Source organism: Anabrus simplex, chromosome 1, assembly GCF_040414725.1.
Source record: "Anabrus simplex isolate iqAnaSimp1 chromosome 1, ASM4041472v1, whole genome shotgun sequence".
Lineage (NCBI taxonomy): Eukaryota > Metazoa > Arthropoda > Insecta > Orthoptera > Tettigoniidae > Anabrus > Anabrus simplex.
In genome coordinates this window covers 471,038,320-471,054,961 of record NC_090265.1, presented here as the reverse complement: position 1 = coordinate 471,054,961, position 16,642 = coordinate 471,038,320, and the positions used below count along the sequence as shown (strand labels likewise).

The window sequence follows — 16,642 nt, the reverse complement described above, 5'->3', positions numbered from 1 at the left end:
GCGACGATGGGACAGGAAAGGCCTAGGAATGGGAACGAAGCGGCCGTGGCCTTATTTACAGCCTCAGCATTTGCCTGGTGTGAAAATAGGAAACCACGGAAAACCATCCTCAGGGCTGCCGGCAGTGGGGTTCAAAACCCACTATCTCCCGGATGCGAGCTCACAGCTGCGCGCTCCTAACAGCACGGCCAACTCGCGGTTTATTGACTTGGCTTGTATAACCTAAAACTTAGGCTAAGTTGGATAATATTTTAAACACCTACATCACTATTTTCACCTGTGTGCAATTATGTTATTTATTTCATTAATATTATGATAATTATTATAATTGAGCATTGTTAACTTATAAGACTCCAACAGACAAGCATTGGTTTTGTGTAGAGTTATACATTTGTTAAATTCGCGTTGTTTCCTTTCATGATGTACACGCCTATTCTTTGTTACATTATAGAGTATTTAGATATAGCCTAAATTTCTTTACCAATTAAGCTCTTCAATAAAGACATACCGTACATAACTGTCGCATGTCAAGATATATTGGTAGAATTAGATCTGTCAAAATGGTTCATAACCCCTTTGATTTATTATCTTGACATGGATCACCCAAAACATAGATTAGGTTTGGAGAATACTTTAATAATCACTGTTTATTACTTTCATATTACAAGATGTAATTGAAGCATTTAAATAAAGCATCATACGTTAAAATTTAAAGTTTTACCACTAGAACAGCTGACGTGGAAAAGTGATTTGAAAATTCAAACAAATTCATCTTACGTTAAAATCTTCAAAAAAATAAACTGTGAACTTTTCCGATATATCACCAGCATTTATCCGGCTCGCCAAAATCCATTTCTCCCTAGTTTTTACGTCTTTGGAACATTTATAAACAATTTGTTTGGTATGGTATGCGATGTGCTATTGCACATCGGAACTCTACACCATTTATAAGTTTTCTACCTCACTGTCTGCGCAGGATTCATTTTAAGTCTAAAATATACCACTCAGATTATTATCCAATGTATAGACCTCGAATTTAACCATACTAGACACTAACGTAAAGTAGAAATACGCGAAGTGTATCCTGCTTCTCACAGCACACTATGTGTTATTTCGTCTGCTAATTCAGTCAACCTGTACGATGACGTCAGACCAATGAGATCGCGTACTTGCATGACGTGACATTTTCGTAGATTTTTATCATGTTTGGAGTTATTATTTGTACATTATGATCACATTTTTGAATTCTGCATGAAATATTGAATCAGATTAGCATATTTTTAATTAAAACCCCGGATCATGCATGTTCCCTATTGTTAGTTTGGATAGATCTCCAAATGCCAATGCTTATGTGTTTCTTAAGAATTTTGAATTAGTAATGGAAAAAATGTTGAAGTTTAAGGCCAAAGTTGCTGTTTGTGGGGATTTTAACATAGAGATGGCTCATTCAGATGCGCAGATTTCTAGAAATTTTCTGAATTTACTAAGAGCTCTAAATTTAACTTTCACAAACAAGCTACCTACACGTAATAATGCATGCTTGGATAATATTATTGTAAATTTTTCGAGAGATTTTTATAAAATTTGACTTGTTGGTGGGAGTTTTGCAGATCATGATCAATACTTATATCATTATATCTTAACCAGCCTGACATAATTTACAATAACAAACCTGTTCTAATGTGGGTAAAAAATCAGGGTGATGATTATATTAACATATTTATTGAAAATCTTGAACATATTAACTGGGGCTTTGTATTTGAATTTCAAATGAGTGAAAATGATATTGAAACTGTATTTGGAAACTTTTTAGATAAATTGGTTGAATTATGAACTGGTAAAAATTAGTCGTGATAGTAAACTTAAAAGCAAGAAGTTGAACTGGTATACTGATGAATTGACTCAGTATAGAGAAAGAATGCTTTTGCTGTATAGAATTTATAAAAACGCTTGTCAAGGAGGAACCGAGCAGAATGGCATGTATAAAGGTCATCTTAATTGTAAAAAGTTGTATAAAAGAAAACATCCAAGCCAAAACTTTAGCTTGTGAAAAATATATTGAGAATGCACCCAAGAAATGCAAGGCGGCATGGGATGTTATAGTACAAGAAAACATCCCTACTCGAACTCAAGACTCATTTCTCGATGCGGAAGAACTGAATAATTATTTCTTAAACTCTGTAAAAGAAATCGGAGATCAAATTAAGACAACAGGTACAGCTACGAGTAACTTTCTTCACAATCAACCCCCTGCCGAAACACTTTCCATTGGGTTGAAATCACACCTGATGAAATAATTAAAGTTAGCTTAAAATTATCAAACTCCAAGAGTATGGATTGTTATTGGTTATCCAATTACATCATCAAAAGAATAATACATTTGATTTCTGAACCTCTAGCTTTTATTTTTAATAAGCGTTTAGAGTTTGGGGTTTTCCCTGATCTACTTAAAATTTCTAAAGTTATTCCATTATTTAAAAGTGGGGACAAAGAATTTCTTCAGAACTATCGTGCTGTCTCAATTGTTCCAATAATTTCTAAAATCACTTTGAATCACTTTTGTACAATCAACTTGGCAACTATTTTGAAACTTACAATCTCCTATCCGATTGTCAGTTTGGGTTTCGACAAGGTAAATGTACTACTACTGCTGTTCTTGAAATTGATAATCAGATATTAACAGCTTTTTAAAACAAGCAGGGGATCTCGTCGGTGTTATGTGATCTAAGTAAAGTTTTTGATTGTATTAATCATGAAATTTTACTTGCAAAGTTTGAGATGTATGGTGGCGAGTATCCCTCACTGAACATAATTAAGTCATGCTTAAATAACAGATATCAGTTTGTCTCAATTAAAAATAGGTATTCCACTTTGAAGAAAGTTACAACTGGTATGCCACAGGGCTCTGTCCTCAGTCCTTTTTTATTCACTCTGGCAGTCAATTCCCTATGGGAATCAACATGTATATCAAGTCAATGATTTACCACAAAATGTCAAATGTCATGCTCTTATATCGTATGCGGACGATACAATGTTAATTACAAAACACCATAGCATCTCAGGTTTGCATCAGATGTCACAGGAAGCTCTTGCAACAGCAATGCATTGGTTTTCATCCAATAAACTGTTGTGCAATCAAGATAAAACTCAATTTCTCACACTAAGATTATCGAAAGATATTGAAAGTCAGTCAGTCAAACTTTTGGGTTTTCATATTGATGCCGAATTGAACTGAGAAATACACATTGATCATGTTTGTAAAAAAAATATCACGAGTGGCCTATTTGATATGGAAGTTGAGGGATTTATGAAGCGTGTTTTTTAACACAATGTGAACTGGTCCCGAGAAAACTCGTGTTTGCTTAGCCGAGCGTTGCGGACCGGTCCCGAGTTATCTCGTGTTAGCAACAGACCCAGCAGACTGAACTTTAGTGCTATCTTTTGAGATATACTGGAACTATTTGAAAATCAAGGGTGATAGAACTCTGTTATGTATGGTTCTACACAATCGATAGTCGCATTTCTTTTCGAGTATTCTTCATATCATAGATTTTCTTTGCATTTCTTGACAACATGTTTACAAAGTGCAAAGAGCCATGCAAGATGGCAGTGCCCAGGGATCGCACGTGTTTAGACAAAGATGAAATTATTCGCAAATTATGTGCTGATACAGGCTCCGAATCTCTAAGTGATGCTGAATATTTAGAGTTCGATGATGAAATATCTTCTAACGAAAATTTTTCAAGTGATGACGCGGATATAGTCTTATATTCAAGGTGTGGAACTCACGTGGTGCAGAACGAGTCTGATAATTGTGTGACAGGTGTAAATATTCTAAATATTGTAAATAATGTAGTGTTTTCTGACAACTGGGTTATGGACAACAGTGAACCTAGGCTAGGGGATTTTGAAGGTGCTCCTGGTATAAAGGTATGGCCTAATGAATCTGGAAACATAGGACAAGTGGCAGGACTTATGTTTGGTGAGGAATTTTTTCAGTATGTAGCTGAATAGACAAATTTATACTATGAGCAGAACTCACATTCTCATAACGTATCCCCTAAAACACTAAAGTGAACTAATGTCACTAGCAGGGAAATTAAAAAATTATTGCCCTATGTATATTGATAGGGCAGGTGAAGAAATCATGTCTGAAAGATTACTGGCCAACTGATCCCCTAATAAAAAAATCCATATTTCCGAAAACTATGAGCCAAAATACATTTCAAGAAATACCGTGCATTTCAACAACTATTCAGGAAGGCCACTAGAAAAATACGTAGTAGTCCTTCAAAAGATAGTGAAGTTCTGACAGTTTATTTGAATGCATGCACTCCAGCGTAGAGGTAGTTAGAAGGTGGCCGAGAACAGGGCTGTGCGTGGGGTGAAGGGCACCTGGTCCGCAATGTGTTAAGTAGGGTCCATTTTGTTGTAGACACTAATAGTTCGCGCGCATATTGCAATGAGCGCGTGTGTCGTGTACCGGCATGCCTCGGGAACAACTGTGCTCAGTTTTAGCTCCATAGCTACCTGTACGGTTCTCTTCTGTGCTTTCAAAATGTTTAAAACTATCAACTCGCCCGCTGCGTGTGAGGTTCGGTCAGTGATACGGTTTTTGTCAGCATGGAACCTGTCTGCTGCAGAAATTCATTGACAGATTTGCGAAGTGTACGGTGATACTGTTATGAGTGAAAGCAAAGTGCGTAAATGGGTACGACAGTTCAAAGACGGCCATGACGATGTCCATGATGAGGACCGCTCTGGTCGCCCTTCTTTGATTAGACGATTTGGTGGCTTCAGTTGAAGCGAAGATTCGTGAGAACAGGCGCTTCACAATAACAGGTCTCTCAAATGAATTTCCTGACATGTCGAGATCAGTGCTTTACAACATTGTTTCTGAACACCGAAAGTTTAGGAAACTGTGCTCCTGTTGGGTCCCGAAACTCTTAACAGAGGACCACAAAAACCATAGATTTGAGTGTGCAATGAAGTTCTTGACTCGTTATGACGAAGAAGGTGACGGCTTCTTGAGTCAGATGTAACTGGAGACGAAACATGGGTTTCGCTTATCACGCCTGATTCGAAGCAACAGACCATGGAATGGAGACATACACTCGCCTGTAAAGGTGAAGGCCAAACAGACTCTGTCCCAGCGCAAAATCATGGTGTCGGTGTTTTGGGATAGGCATGGTGTTTTGTTGGTCGACTCCATACAACGAGGAACCACTATCAATGCAAAAGCATACTGCCAAACCCTGAGAAAGCTACGCAGAGCGATTCAAAACAAGAGACGCGGCATGCTGACAAAGGGAATTGTCCTTCTCCATGACAATGCAAGACCTCACACTGCAGGTCAGACCCGCGATTTATTGGACAGTTTTGGCTGGGAAGTTTTAGACCACCCACCCTACAGTCCTGATTTTGCACCGAGCGATTACCATCTGTTCCTCCACCTCAAACATCACCTCAGTGGCAATCATTACAATGATGACGACAACAACGTGAAAATGGCAGTGAACTCTTGGTTATCGGAGCAGGTGGCAAGTTTCTATGAAGAGGGTATTTTAAATTGGTTACTAGGTATGATAAGTGTTTGAACAAACTTGGCAACTATGTTGACAAATAGAGTGAAGTATGTACTTTCTGAAAATAAATTTACTTTTTTGAAATAACCTTTCGTTGTGTACTTATTTTCAAATGGACCTTACTTAAAAAACCCACCTCGTAGTTAGCTGTGACTACCTAAAGATGGCATATTTTGGTCTCTTCCAGTCACACATTACTTATGGACTGTTATTATGGGGGCATTCTTCTTATGTATATAATATTCTTCTAATACAGAAAAAGGTTGTTCGAACAATGTGTAGGGCTGGTGCAATAGACCATTGTCGACCTCTCTTCATTAAGCTTAAAATACCGACAATTATAAATTTGTATATTTATATATCTTTGACATATGTTAAAAACAACATAAATGAATTCAGTACTAGGGAAAAAGTTCATCTTCATGATACTTGGGGCAAAGCAGACATTGACATCCCAATTCACAGGCTGTCAAAAACTGCTCACTCACATAAAATCATTTGTTTAAGATTATTTAATAAATTACCACATTCTGCACGGTCCACTCCTTTAAGTAATTTTAAAAGAAAAATGTATGTTTGGTTAATAGAAAACCCATTTTATAATACCTCTGAATTCTTAGAAATGCATAATGTTAGTTATTAAGTTTTAATAAAAGTTGTATGTTCATTTAGCCTTAGTAATATTAAGTACTAAATTATTATCAAATGACGATGCCTATTTCATCGTATATGGTCTATGGCAAATAAAGATTCTTGATTCTTACAGGTATGTTACAGTGTTACGAGTGTTTGGAAAGCTTTAAAGTTACATTTTTAGTCTTCTTTCTTCTCCGTATGTTCTTAATTTCTATCTCCTTGTCTTTTGTAACTTTCTTCTCAATATTCTTGTTTTTCCAGCTTGTATATTATTCAGTCATCATTCTTTGTCAGTGATAAAATATCCACTGCATGTCTTGCAGTAAGTACTGGTATGTAATATGTCTTTTATATTGTTTCTTGAGCCTTCATTGCTACAGCTTTGTACAGAGTGGATTTTCATAGACTGTAATTTTAGGAAACATTTCCAAATTATATTTCTGAGCTAATTTCCGTGTTTAGTCGTGAATTCTCCTTTTATTCAAGATTTTGTCTTCTATGGAATATGAAGACATTTTGCTAAAATTTTACTATGTTATTCATTGGGAAGTTTATCTGACTATGGTAGTTTCATTTGGGAATAACCATACATTCGAATAAAATATTTCTTTTGGATAATTACATATTTATGAGTACAAGTTACAGTTGTTCAACAAAAGAATTTACATTTGACATTCTTTTCTGTCCACATGTCAGATCGTAGCACCGCAACTGGAAAACTGATCGATGCATACCTATGCAAGAAATTGGACCTGACTGACCAAGCCATTCACCTCCTGTTCTCTGCAAACCGATGGGAACTAGAGTAAGTTGTCATAACTTCAGTGTTGCAAGCATATTAGTTTAGAGAACGTGCTGAAAACATGGCCTCACTAAATACTTTTCTGCATTTTGGATTAACATTCCGTTAGATGGGTGAAGAAAACCTGTATTGCACATTTTTGCTGATTCTAATATTTCTTAGACTTTGTAAAAAGTATAATGAATTTTTAAATATTCAAAATACAACTTTTCTTAACCACTCAATTGTAATGACTGAATAAATTGCTACCAAGTGAGTTGGCCATGCTCTTAGGGGCACACGCAGCTGTGAGCTTGCATTCGGGAGATAGTTGGTTCGATTCCCACAGTCGGTAGCCCTGAATATGGTTTTCCATGGTTTCCCATTTTCACACCAGGCAAATACTGGGGCTTTACCTTAATTAAGGCTACAGCCGCTTCCTTCCCACTCCTAGTTCTTTCCTATCCCATCGTCGCTGTAAGACCTTTCTGTGTTGGTACAACGTAAAACAAGTTGTATCTACCAGTCACCTGAATAAATCACCTCTTAATTAAGGTGCTGCCGGGCTGAGTGGCTCAGACGGTTAAGGCGCTGGCCTTCTAACCCCAACTTGGCAGGTTCGATCCTGGCTCAGTCCGGTGGTATTTGAAGGTGCTCAAATACGACAGCCCCGTGTCGGTACATTTACTGGCACGTAAAAGAACTCCTGAGGGACTAAATTCCGGCACCTCGGCGTCTCCAAAGACCTTAACAAGTAGTTAGTGGGACGTAAAGCAAATAACATTATTATTATTTATAATTAAGGTGCTGGTGTGAAAATGGGAAACTTCAGAAAATAGTCTTCAGAGCTGCCGACAGCTAGGATTGAACCCACTATCTCATGAATGCAATCTCACAGCTACATGACCTAAACCGCATAGCTGATTCACTCGATTTGTACCCCTTTCCTAAAGTGGTTATAAAATCGCTTTGCTTATAACTATTGTTTCCCATTTTTTTCTGAGTCTCTTGGATGCGGAGCATATCACAAGCAATTTTTTTTTTTTTTTTTTTTTGCTATGGGCTTTACGTCGCACCGACACAGATAGGTCTTATGGCGACGATGGGAGAGGAAAGGCCTAGGAGTAAGAAGGAAGCGGCCGTGGCCTTAATTAATGTACAGCCCCAGCATTTGCCTGGTGTGAAAATGGGAAACCACGGAAAACCATTTTCAGGGCTGCCGATAGTGGGATTTGAACCTACTATCTCCCGGATGCAAGCTCACAGCCGCGCGCCTCTACGCGCACGGCCAACTCGCCCGGTCAAGTTTTTTTTTTAAAACCCAGATTAGAGATTAGGATCACTTTAGTAATAGATACGCCTTCCATGATTTTCAAGATCATAATCAGTATACTTAAACGAAACGCCATTGCGCAAGAGTTGCAAAGGACCTTAGGCTACCAAGTGATCACTGCTCAGCCTGAAGTCCTCAGCGATAGGGAACATTTGAGTGCCACTTTACCCAGCAAACAGAGGTGATTCAGATATAAGCACTAAGAAAATGCAGCGATCTCTTTAAAATTCACCTTTGCAACAATTTAGCTCAGATTATTTTCAAATGTTTACAGTATAGACTCAAAAGAATGCAGTTTACATTCATTTTATATTAACTTTGTCATGTAGTTAGAGAGAAGAGACCTTATACATTTTGTACAGAATCAAAGTGACATTCTTGTATTTGCCTGGGTTGTTCCACAATGCAGTGTAAACAAGGGTAATCGTTGCCTCAAGAACTTTGAGTGGAAGAACCAGGAACAATAGTTCACAGATTCATGTAGCATGAATCGCAGGTTAATAGGATGATTAGTTCATAAGACAGAGGGCGTATAATTTGGCGTGTTTTGTCATCCATTACTTGGCTGCGTGCTTCATGTCCTCCCATTCCTTATGTTATGCGTCTATTCACACTTTGCTCAGTTCAGTCTGGTGTAGTGCTGTTATCATCTGATTTATTAAAACTTAATTGTTTCTCTTTCATTTGAACTGCACCGTGCCATGCTTTTAGACCATGCAATATCGTATTTCAAAGCGACAGCACGTCTAGTAATGACGAATTGTAAGAGGTTTCTAGGCGTTGAAAGAATTACAGTATATCAATTCTCACTTGATGATGTCAACATTCATATCAGCGAAGAGATGGCGTTTATGCTATCAGTCTACATAATGAAACATACATCTGCTAGAATGCAGCAGAAATTTAATTCTATGGCTGAATCCAGAGAATAGTCCACCCAAGTAGGAGAAAGTAAAGTTTAAAATAAAACTCAACAATTTGTTTTTATGATAGATAAAACATGACATTTTATTAATTTTATGATATGTATTAATTTATTGATGTTTTTCAGTTTTTAATTGTGTGCTTAATTGAACCTTTATGTAGAGGCTAAATTCATTTGATATTTCTCAATAGTTTCAGGAATTCCTGTTTATTATGATGAAAAGTTATGAAAATAATTATAGTAATTGCTAATTCTAATGCTCTTTCTCTTCGCAATAAAGTACTTACGTTATTCACGGTTTATGTAAGGTGTAATAAAGCAACAAATTTATTGCTGCAGGCCGTGTAAACACGCGACAAAAAAAGGTATAAAAGTTTCTGTAGACGAAAAGTGCGTGGCTCAATTTGAATGAAACTTGGTATGCAAAGCCAATACTGTACATACACCCTTTCAAGCTGTTGTATCATTTGTGTAATTTCAAGTAGATTCGTACGAAGCTGTTAGTAAAATACGTCGCGTGTTTACGGCTTTCTTGCAAGCAGACAACTGGGAAGTTCCCCACTGCCGTAACACGCTACTGTCAGGATTCAGTTTCTGCGTCGTACTCTCTTGTAAAGGACGTATTTTAGAATAGCAATCAATGTTCACACTGAGGTGATATTTAATAATGCTGCTTACTCACAAGGAACGTTGTAAACAGTATCGCGAGAAAACAGTTGACACCTGCCCAGTTACATGTACGTCGCCGACAGGTACGAGAATCAGTAAAGAAACACAGAGCTCAGAGAAAACTCATGGCTTATGAACAGTTACTTCTTGTTCTACAAGTCCAACAACACAACCATAAACATCAATTGCAGAGCCGAATACACCAACGCCTGGTTATAAATGCAAACTAACATTGGGGAAAGCTGTAAAGCGTTCGGAGCAGACTTTACCAGTGAGTCCATGGAAGAAACAGCAAGTTGTTTCTGCGCTGAGTGTAAAATTTGGTATAAGTTCATCTACCTCTGGCAAGCGCAGAAAGTCTTCACTTCCAAATCAAGAAGTTCTTATATTTCTCAATCCGGATATCAGTTGACCGTCTCCTCGAGTAAGAGCTTTTATATCCGTAAAGGACAGTTCTGGACAAAAATTTAAAAAAAGAAAAGATTCATGTGCGTCACTACGCAAGAAACATACAAAGTTTTTAAACAAGAATGTCCACATTACGCAATCGGTCGGTCTTCTTTTTGTGGACTTTGACCAAAGTACATTTCTGTGCACTACCAGCAACACATGATATTCATTATATTGAGCCATTCAAAAATATATAGTTCAGACAAGAAAATATTATTCTGCAACTACTACCACACACTCTCTACATCCAGACTACAAGATCGAAGCAGATGACGAATATCCACCCTGTGGTAAGCCTTTTGAAGTGTGTGACTATGTACTTGGAAAATACAGTGGAAAGAAACATTCAAAATATTATGTTTGTGCCGTAACTGAAAGTAATGGTGATATTTACTTTGTAACCAATTTTTGCAAGTGCAACGATGAAGCTGAACTGTTTTGTGAACCACCGACGAAAGACGAATGTTTTTTAAATGTAAGTGAAATCGTAAGAAAATTACCAGTGACTTATTTTACTCGTGGGAAATGGTATTTTGATGAGCCTATACCAGAAGCAGAATGAACAAACATTGTTCTTTTTTTCATTTTATTATATTTTTTTCTGACCAAGCTTTCATTCAAACTGTGGGCTACTTAAGCGTTGAATGTCCAGTTATTTTTAAATATTTTAGTTCATTTTACTTGTACTATTATTAGTGTTAAATAAATGTATGACAATTCATAAAAACTTTACCGAGCTCGATAGCTGCAGTTGCTTAAGTGCGGCCAGTATCCAGTATTCGGGAGATAGTGGGTTCGAACCGCATGCAGTGGCCTCCATGGTATGCACTAGCTGGCGTCTTGGTAGGTGTGCTAGGTACCAACTGATGAGCCCAGCCTAGCACACGAGGGCGAAACGCTGGCAACCAGGAATGAGTTAGCTGGAAAATTTATAATGTCCAATAACGGACCATTTATATTGGTATTATAAATTTACTCATTCGGAACAAATATTTCAGATTCCCTATGGGAATTAACATCTATATAATCGGACCTTGGCAATTCGATCTGTGGTGTTGTGAATGTAAGGCAAGTAGGCAGTCTCCTTCACTTTAACTATATTACGCAGACATTATGCAACTTACATATTTGGTTTTTTTTTTTTTTGCAAAATGTAACTTTGTCCTTGTAAACAATATCTTGACATTACCAATAAAAGTTACCACAATTCGCAGAATTTGGACAAAGCGTGAAGGTATGTAAGGTCAAAAGTCAGTTCATGTAAACACCGATCGCTACGTTTAAAATTTTATAAAATCGCATACATCAGATTTACAACAGTGAAATTTGTGAAGGTTGTTAAGTATCGTCTAGACGTTATTATGCATAAAGCTCAATTTGTTTAGATGGTAAGTTTCATATATGTGTTAAAAAGAAGTGTACAAATGTAAACACGTGATGCCTGGAATTGGCCCTTTACACTCTCAACCAGAAAGTGATCAGACTGTTTCAAACACTTAAGAAAAGAAACACTGATTTGGGCTGATTCATACATACAAGAAAGGCAGAGATCTTCACCTTCAAAGATATACCTTTTCCATCTCAACAACTTTAAAACTTTACAAGCTAGAACAAAATAAAATTACGCATACAGGAGTCTACTACTCATGGGGGTCGGCAGCACATGAAGAAAAGGAGGTCTGTAAGACGTGTAGAGGTCGGTGTCAAGGGGTTAAGAGGTGTCGTGTGGCCAGCATGACGAAACCTCTCAGCCATTATTCTTGGGCTTGCAAGACTCTGGCTGCCATCTTACCATCAATAGCTCCTCGGTTATAATCTTAGGCTGAGTGGACCTCGAACAAGGTACACCATGGGCCGGCGTAATAAATAGCCTTCAGAAGTGCAATTTTTTTTAGAGTTCTTGTTTGGACCAGTTGTGGGAAGATAATCTAGTAATTTCACCATTGCCTAGGAAACGTCTGAAAAGGTATCACGCAATCTTTGGAAAATATATTTTCATGTCTCTTACGTACTATGGTGTAATAGAAACTGGCAAGGTTCTATACATTAGGTTGTTTTTGTTATTGTGGCTCTCCATGCCTCCCTATCCTGTGCTAACCTTCTCATTTCTATGTGACTACTATAGTCTACATCTGCTCAATCTGCTTTTTATATCCATACCTTGGACTACCCCTGCTGTTCTTACAGCCTACACGTCCCTCAAAAACTAAGTTTACAAGTCTAGGGTGTCTTAAGATGAGTCATATCACTTTATTTCTTCTCGTGAAATTCAGCCAAATCAATCTCCTCTCACCAGTTTGATTCAGTACCTCTTCATTCGTGAGTCAATCTACCCACCTCACCTTCAACATTTTTCTGTAACACCACATTTCTAAAGCTTCTGTTCTCTTCCTTTGTGAGCTAGTTTTCATCCATGTTTCACTTCCATACAGTGCCACGCTCCAGACAGAATTCTTCAAAAACATTTTTCTAATTCCTATATCAGTGTTCAAAGTGAGCAAATTTATTTTCTTTAGAAAGACCTTCCTTGCTTGTGCTGGTCTATGTCCTCCTTTCTTCTGCCATCGTTATATATTTTACTACCAAAGTAACAATATTCATTTATTTTCTTTAAGACTTCATTTCATAATCTAATATCTCCTGCATCACCTGTCTTCGTTCGACTACACTCCATTTCTTTTGTTTTGGACTCACAGTAGAAATCCACTATAGCGAGTACGGCATATAATGAGACCCCCATTATAACGTCAGATTTTGTCTGTCCCTTCAAAATTCCTATATTAAACTGTGTATTATCCTTTGGTTACAGCAAGAGCCATGTCACTGATGCATCCGTTATTATGAGCAATTAAGCATGCCCAAATTTTTTCGTTACAGATATTTATGTACTGGGCCATTATATTGCATGCTGTCGATCATCTTCGGTATTGTTTCCTCACTATGTCTACTAGCGAGCTCTCTTGTAGACATTCGAAGGCGATGTCTGAGTCAATACCCGTCCAATGCTGGTTCTGTAAAGAAAAATGGAAATGGAAGTGGGAGACATGTTTTCGTAATAAATGCGTAAATAATTTGTCCGATAGCAGTTGTTAACTCGTTAAAAATAAAGGCTGAAGTAAATGATTGCTTAATTTTATGCTAAATACTGCAGTTAGGTAAGCCTGGGATACACGTCAAGATATGGCAAAGTGCATCACTGATTTCAGAGGATATTTCATATCTTCTCATGTCTAGTTACATGTAAATTTTTCGTGAGGAGGTTATTTCTCTACATGTGTTTCAAATATGTTTTCAGGATAGGCTACATATACGGTTAGGTTAGGTGACGCTTTTTGAAGAAGAAAGGTGTTTGCCACAGAAATCTCTGGAGTGATACCGTATTTCTCCGAATCCAAGACTTTTTTTCTCAGAATCTGCGAAAACTCAAGGGTTGTTGCATTCGCGGCCTAACAGTAATTTAATGGATACCACTGGCAACTACCATGGTAACCTCGCTGCTTCTTTTCACACGCGCACAGAACTCATTGACAATAAACGACCGCCTCTTTACCACACATCGCTAGCCGTGATAACCGGTTGTACAGAGCCTGTGTGTTTCTTAAATCTGCAGAATGACATCAAAGCATGCGACCCTTCGAATTCTAGAAAAGCCATGGCTACTCAGTGGCAGAGTCATAACGCGTCTATTGTACTTGACGCTTAGTAAAATTAAGGTTTATAGACAGCAGAAATATTTTCGTGATGGATAGTCGTATTGTAAAGTTACGTGGAAAAGGTATTGCCGGCAAATTTTCAACGGGTTTTAGTCGATATTATGATGCCAATTATAAGTTAATGTTAATTAAACACACGGAAATGTAGAAAAATTGTGCAGCTGCAAGAAAATACGGCATAGGCCTGACTAAAGCCAGTATTCGGCGTTAGCGTGAAGACAAAGAGCTAAAAAAATGTGTACTGTACAATAAATGCATTCAGTGGTCCGCAACAAGGACGCTTTAAATAAGTCGAAGATGAAGTTGTGAGGTATGTGCACGAAAAACGCAAGGGCGGAATGGCCATACCATGGCGATATAAACTCGTTCGTTGACTTTCAACGTTCGCGATTAGGCCAATACATCGCTAGCCGCTGAATTTGGCCGAACCTGACAAGAGAGACGTGCGTGTAGCGGCAGCCGGTTATATCTGACGCTGCGTAAAAGTAACAGTTTTATAGACAGCAAGAATAATTTCCTGATGGATCGTTCTATTGTAGAGACGCATGGAATAGGTATTGCCGGAAAATTTTCAACGAGTTCTCTTAGGTATTATGATGCCAATGTTAAGTTAATGGTCCTTAAACCCGCGGAAATAAATAATTGTGCAGCCGCCAAAAATAAAGAAATACGGTGTGACGAAAGTCAATGTTCGGCGTCTAAAAATAGTCTAAAAATGCGTAGGCCTACTGTAAGACAGGCATTCATATGATTTTACAAACTTCTTTTTGAGCCTGATTTAAATTTTTTGAAGGAAAAAGTGGGGTTCATCTTGGATTCTGAGATATACGGTACTATATGTTTTTTCAGAATGAAATTAAATACACTTTTACGTAGTATCGGATTACAAAAAATAATAAACAAGTAAGCAGTAGTGTGGATATCATCTATGGAAACGCAAGTTTTGAACAAACTGATTGCCGTTTCTTACCGATTTTAAAGTGCATGAAGGGTTTTCCGACTTTTATACAAAAATCGGATATAACGACAATCCGTTATAGCGAGTAAATTTTTCGTTGTTATGAATTCTCGCTATAACGGACTCTACTGTATCTTAGAAAGACGTGAAAATCAATCTTAAGAGCTAAATTTGAAGGTTTTCTTGGCAATGAGATCTGGTAAAAAAGTTATTTATCCCTTGTGGATAAGAGTCTATAAAGAGTCTATAAGATTCAAATTTATCATCAGTTTGATGATTGAACTTGTATTGAACAGGTGGATTCATAATAAAACTTTGTTATTGTATATTTGAAGGTGTTGTCAGAGTCGATTAGTAATATCCGTCGACTGCTGTTCTCTAAGAGAAAAAATTCAAATTGAAAGAGGATTTAGTAAATGCGTAAATGACATGGCGTATAGCAGTTGCTAACTCATTAGAAATATGCTGAAGTAAACGCTTGCTTAATTTTAATGTTATATACTGAAATTAAGTAAGAATGTGATGCACCTCAAATATGGCAGACCGGGCGAGTTGGCCGTGCGCGTAGAGGCGCGCGGCTGTGAGCTTGCATCCGGGAGATAGTAGGTTCGAATCCCGCTATCGGCAGCCCTGAAAATGGTTTTCCGTGGTTTCCCATTTTCACACCAGGCAAATGCTGGGGCTGTACCTTAATTAAGGCCACGGCCGCTTCCTTCCAACTCCTAGACTTTTCCTATCCCATCGTCGCCATAAGACCTATCTGTGTCGGTGCGACGTAAAGCCCCTAGCAAATATGGCAGAGTACATCACTGATTTCAGAGGATAGTTTATTTTTTCTCGTGTCTAGTTATATTTCGGAATAGCTATTCCCATGTAAATTTGTAGCAAGGAGGGTATCATATCTCTACGTGCGCTTGAAATATTTTTTCATGATACATATGCGGTTAGGTTAGGTGATGCTGTTCGAAGAAGAAATCTGAAACGTTTACCACAGAGGCCTCTGGATTGATTCTATAATTTTTTCAGAATGATGTTTAAACATCCACTTTTGCGTAGTATCGGATTTAGAAAAATAACAAATGGATAAGCCGTAGTGTAGATATGTGCAAAAATGCAAGTTTTGAACAAACTGACTTTTTTTTTTGTACCGACTTTAATGTTGTGCTCATAGAATTTTCTGACGTATTTCAAAATGGCGTCAAGTAAAGGTATGGACCACACAGCTCGGAATTGTAAGGCAGAGAATTCCAAGATATAAGTTTATAAGAAGCCATGACTAAGTCAGAACAGACGATCTTAAAAGGCTGTGAGAACAGTGTAGTATCAATTGAATTGTTTAAAAAAACAAATAAAATATTATATATTATTATTCACGCTCGCAAAACTGAACTGGAAGCGTTAAGAAGCAATTCATTGCCACTGCGATCAAGAGAAGAAAAATAGCGATTATAGTTGGATTTTTTGAAATACTACACCTTAAAAGCAAGAATATACGGCAGAATACCTGCTATACGTCATCAAGAAATACCAGAGCGGCGTGAAATACGAATATTGTATTTAAATACGTTCACCATTTGAGCTGATAATCATTC

At 37.6% G+C, this 16,642-nt stretch overlaps 1 protein-coding gene across 1 annotated transcript in view; it reads left to right on the top strand.

Moving 5' to 3' along the window:
* Positions 1–16,642, top strand: part of LOC136856964 (thymidylate kinase) — a 116,709-nt gene that overhangs the window by 45,037 nt on the left and 55,030 nt on the right. The window contains exon 3 of the mRNA XM_067135258.2: positions 6,918–7,026. Within this exon, the coding sequence (XP_066991359.2) occupies positions 6,918–7,026 (109 nt within the window). The remainder of the gene's footprint in view (positions 1–6,917; positions 7,027–16,642) is intronic.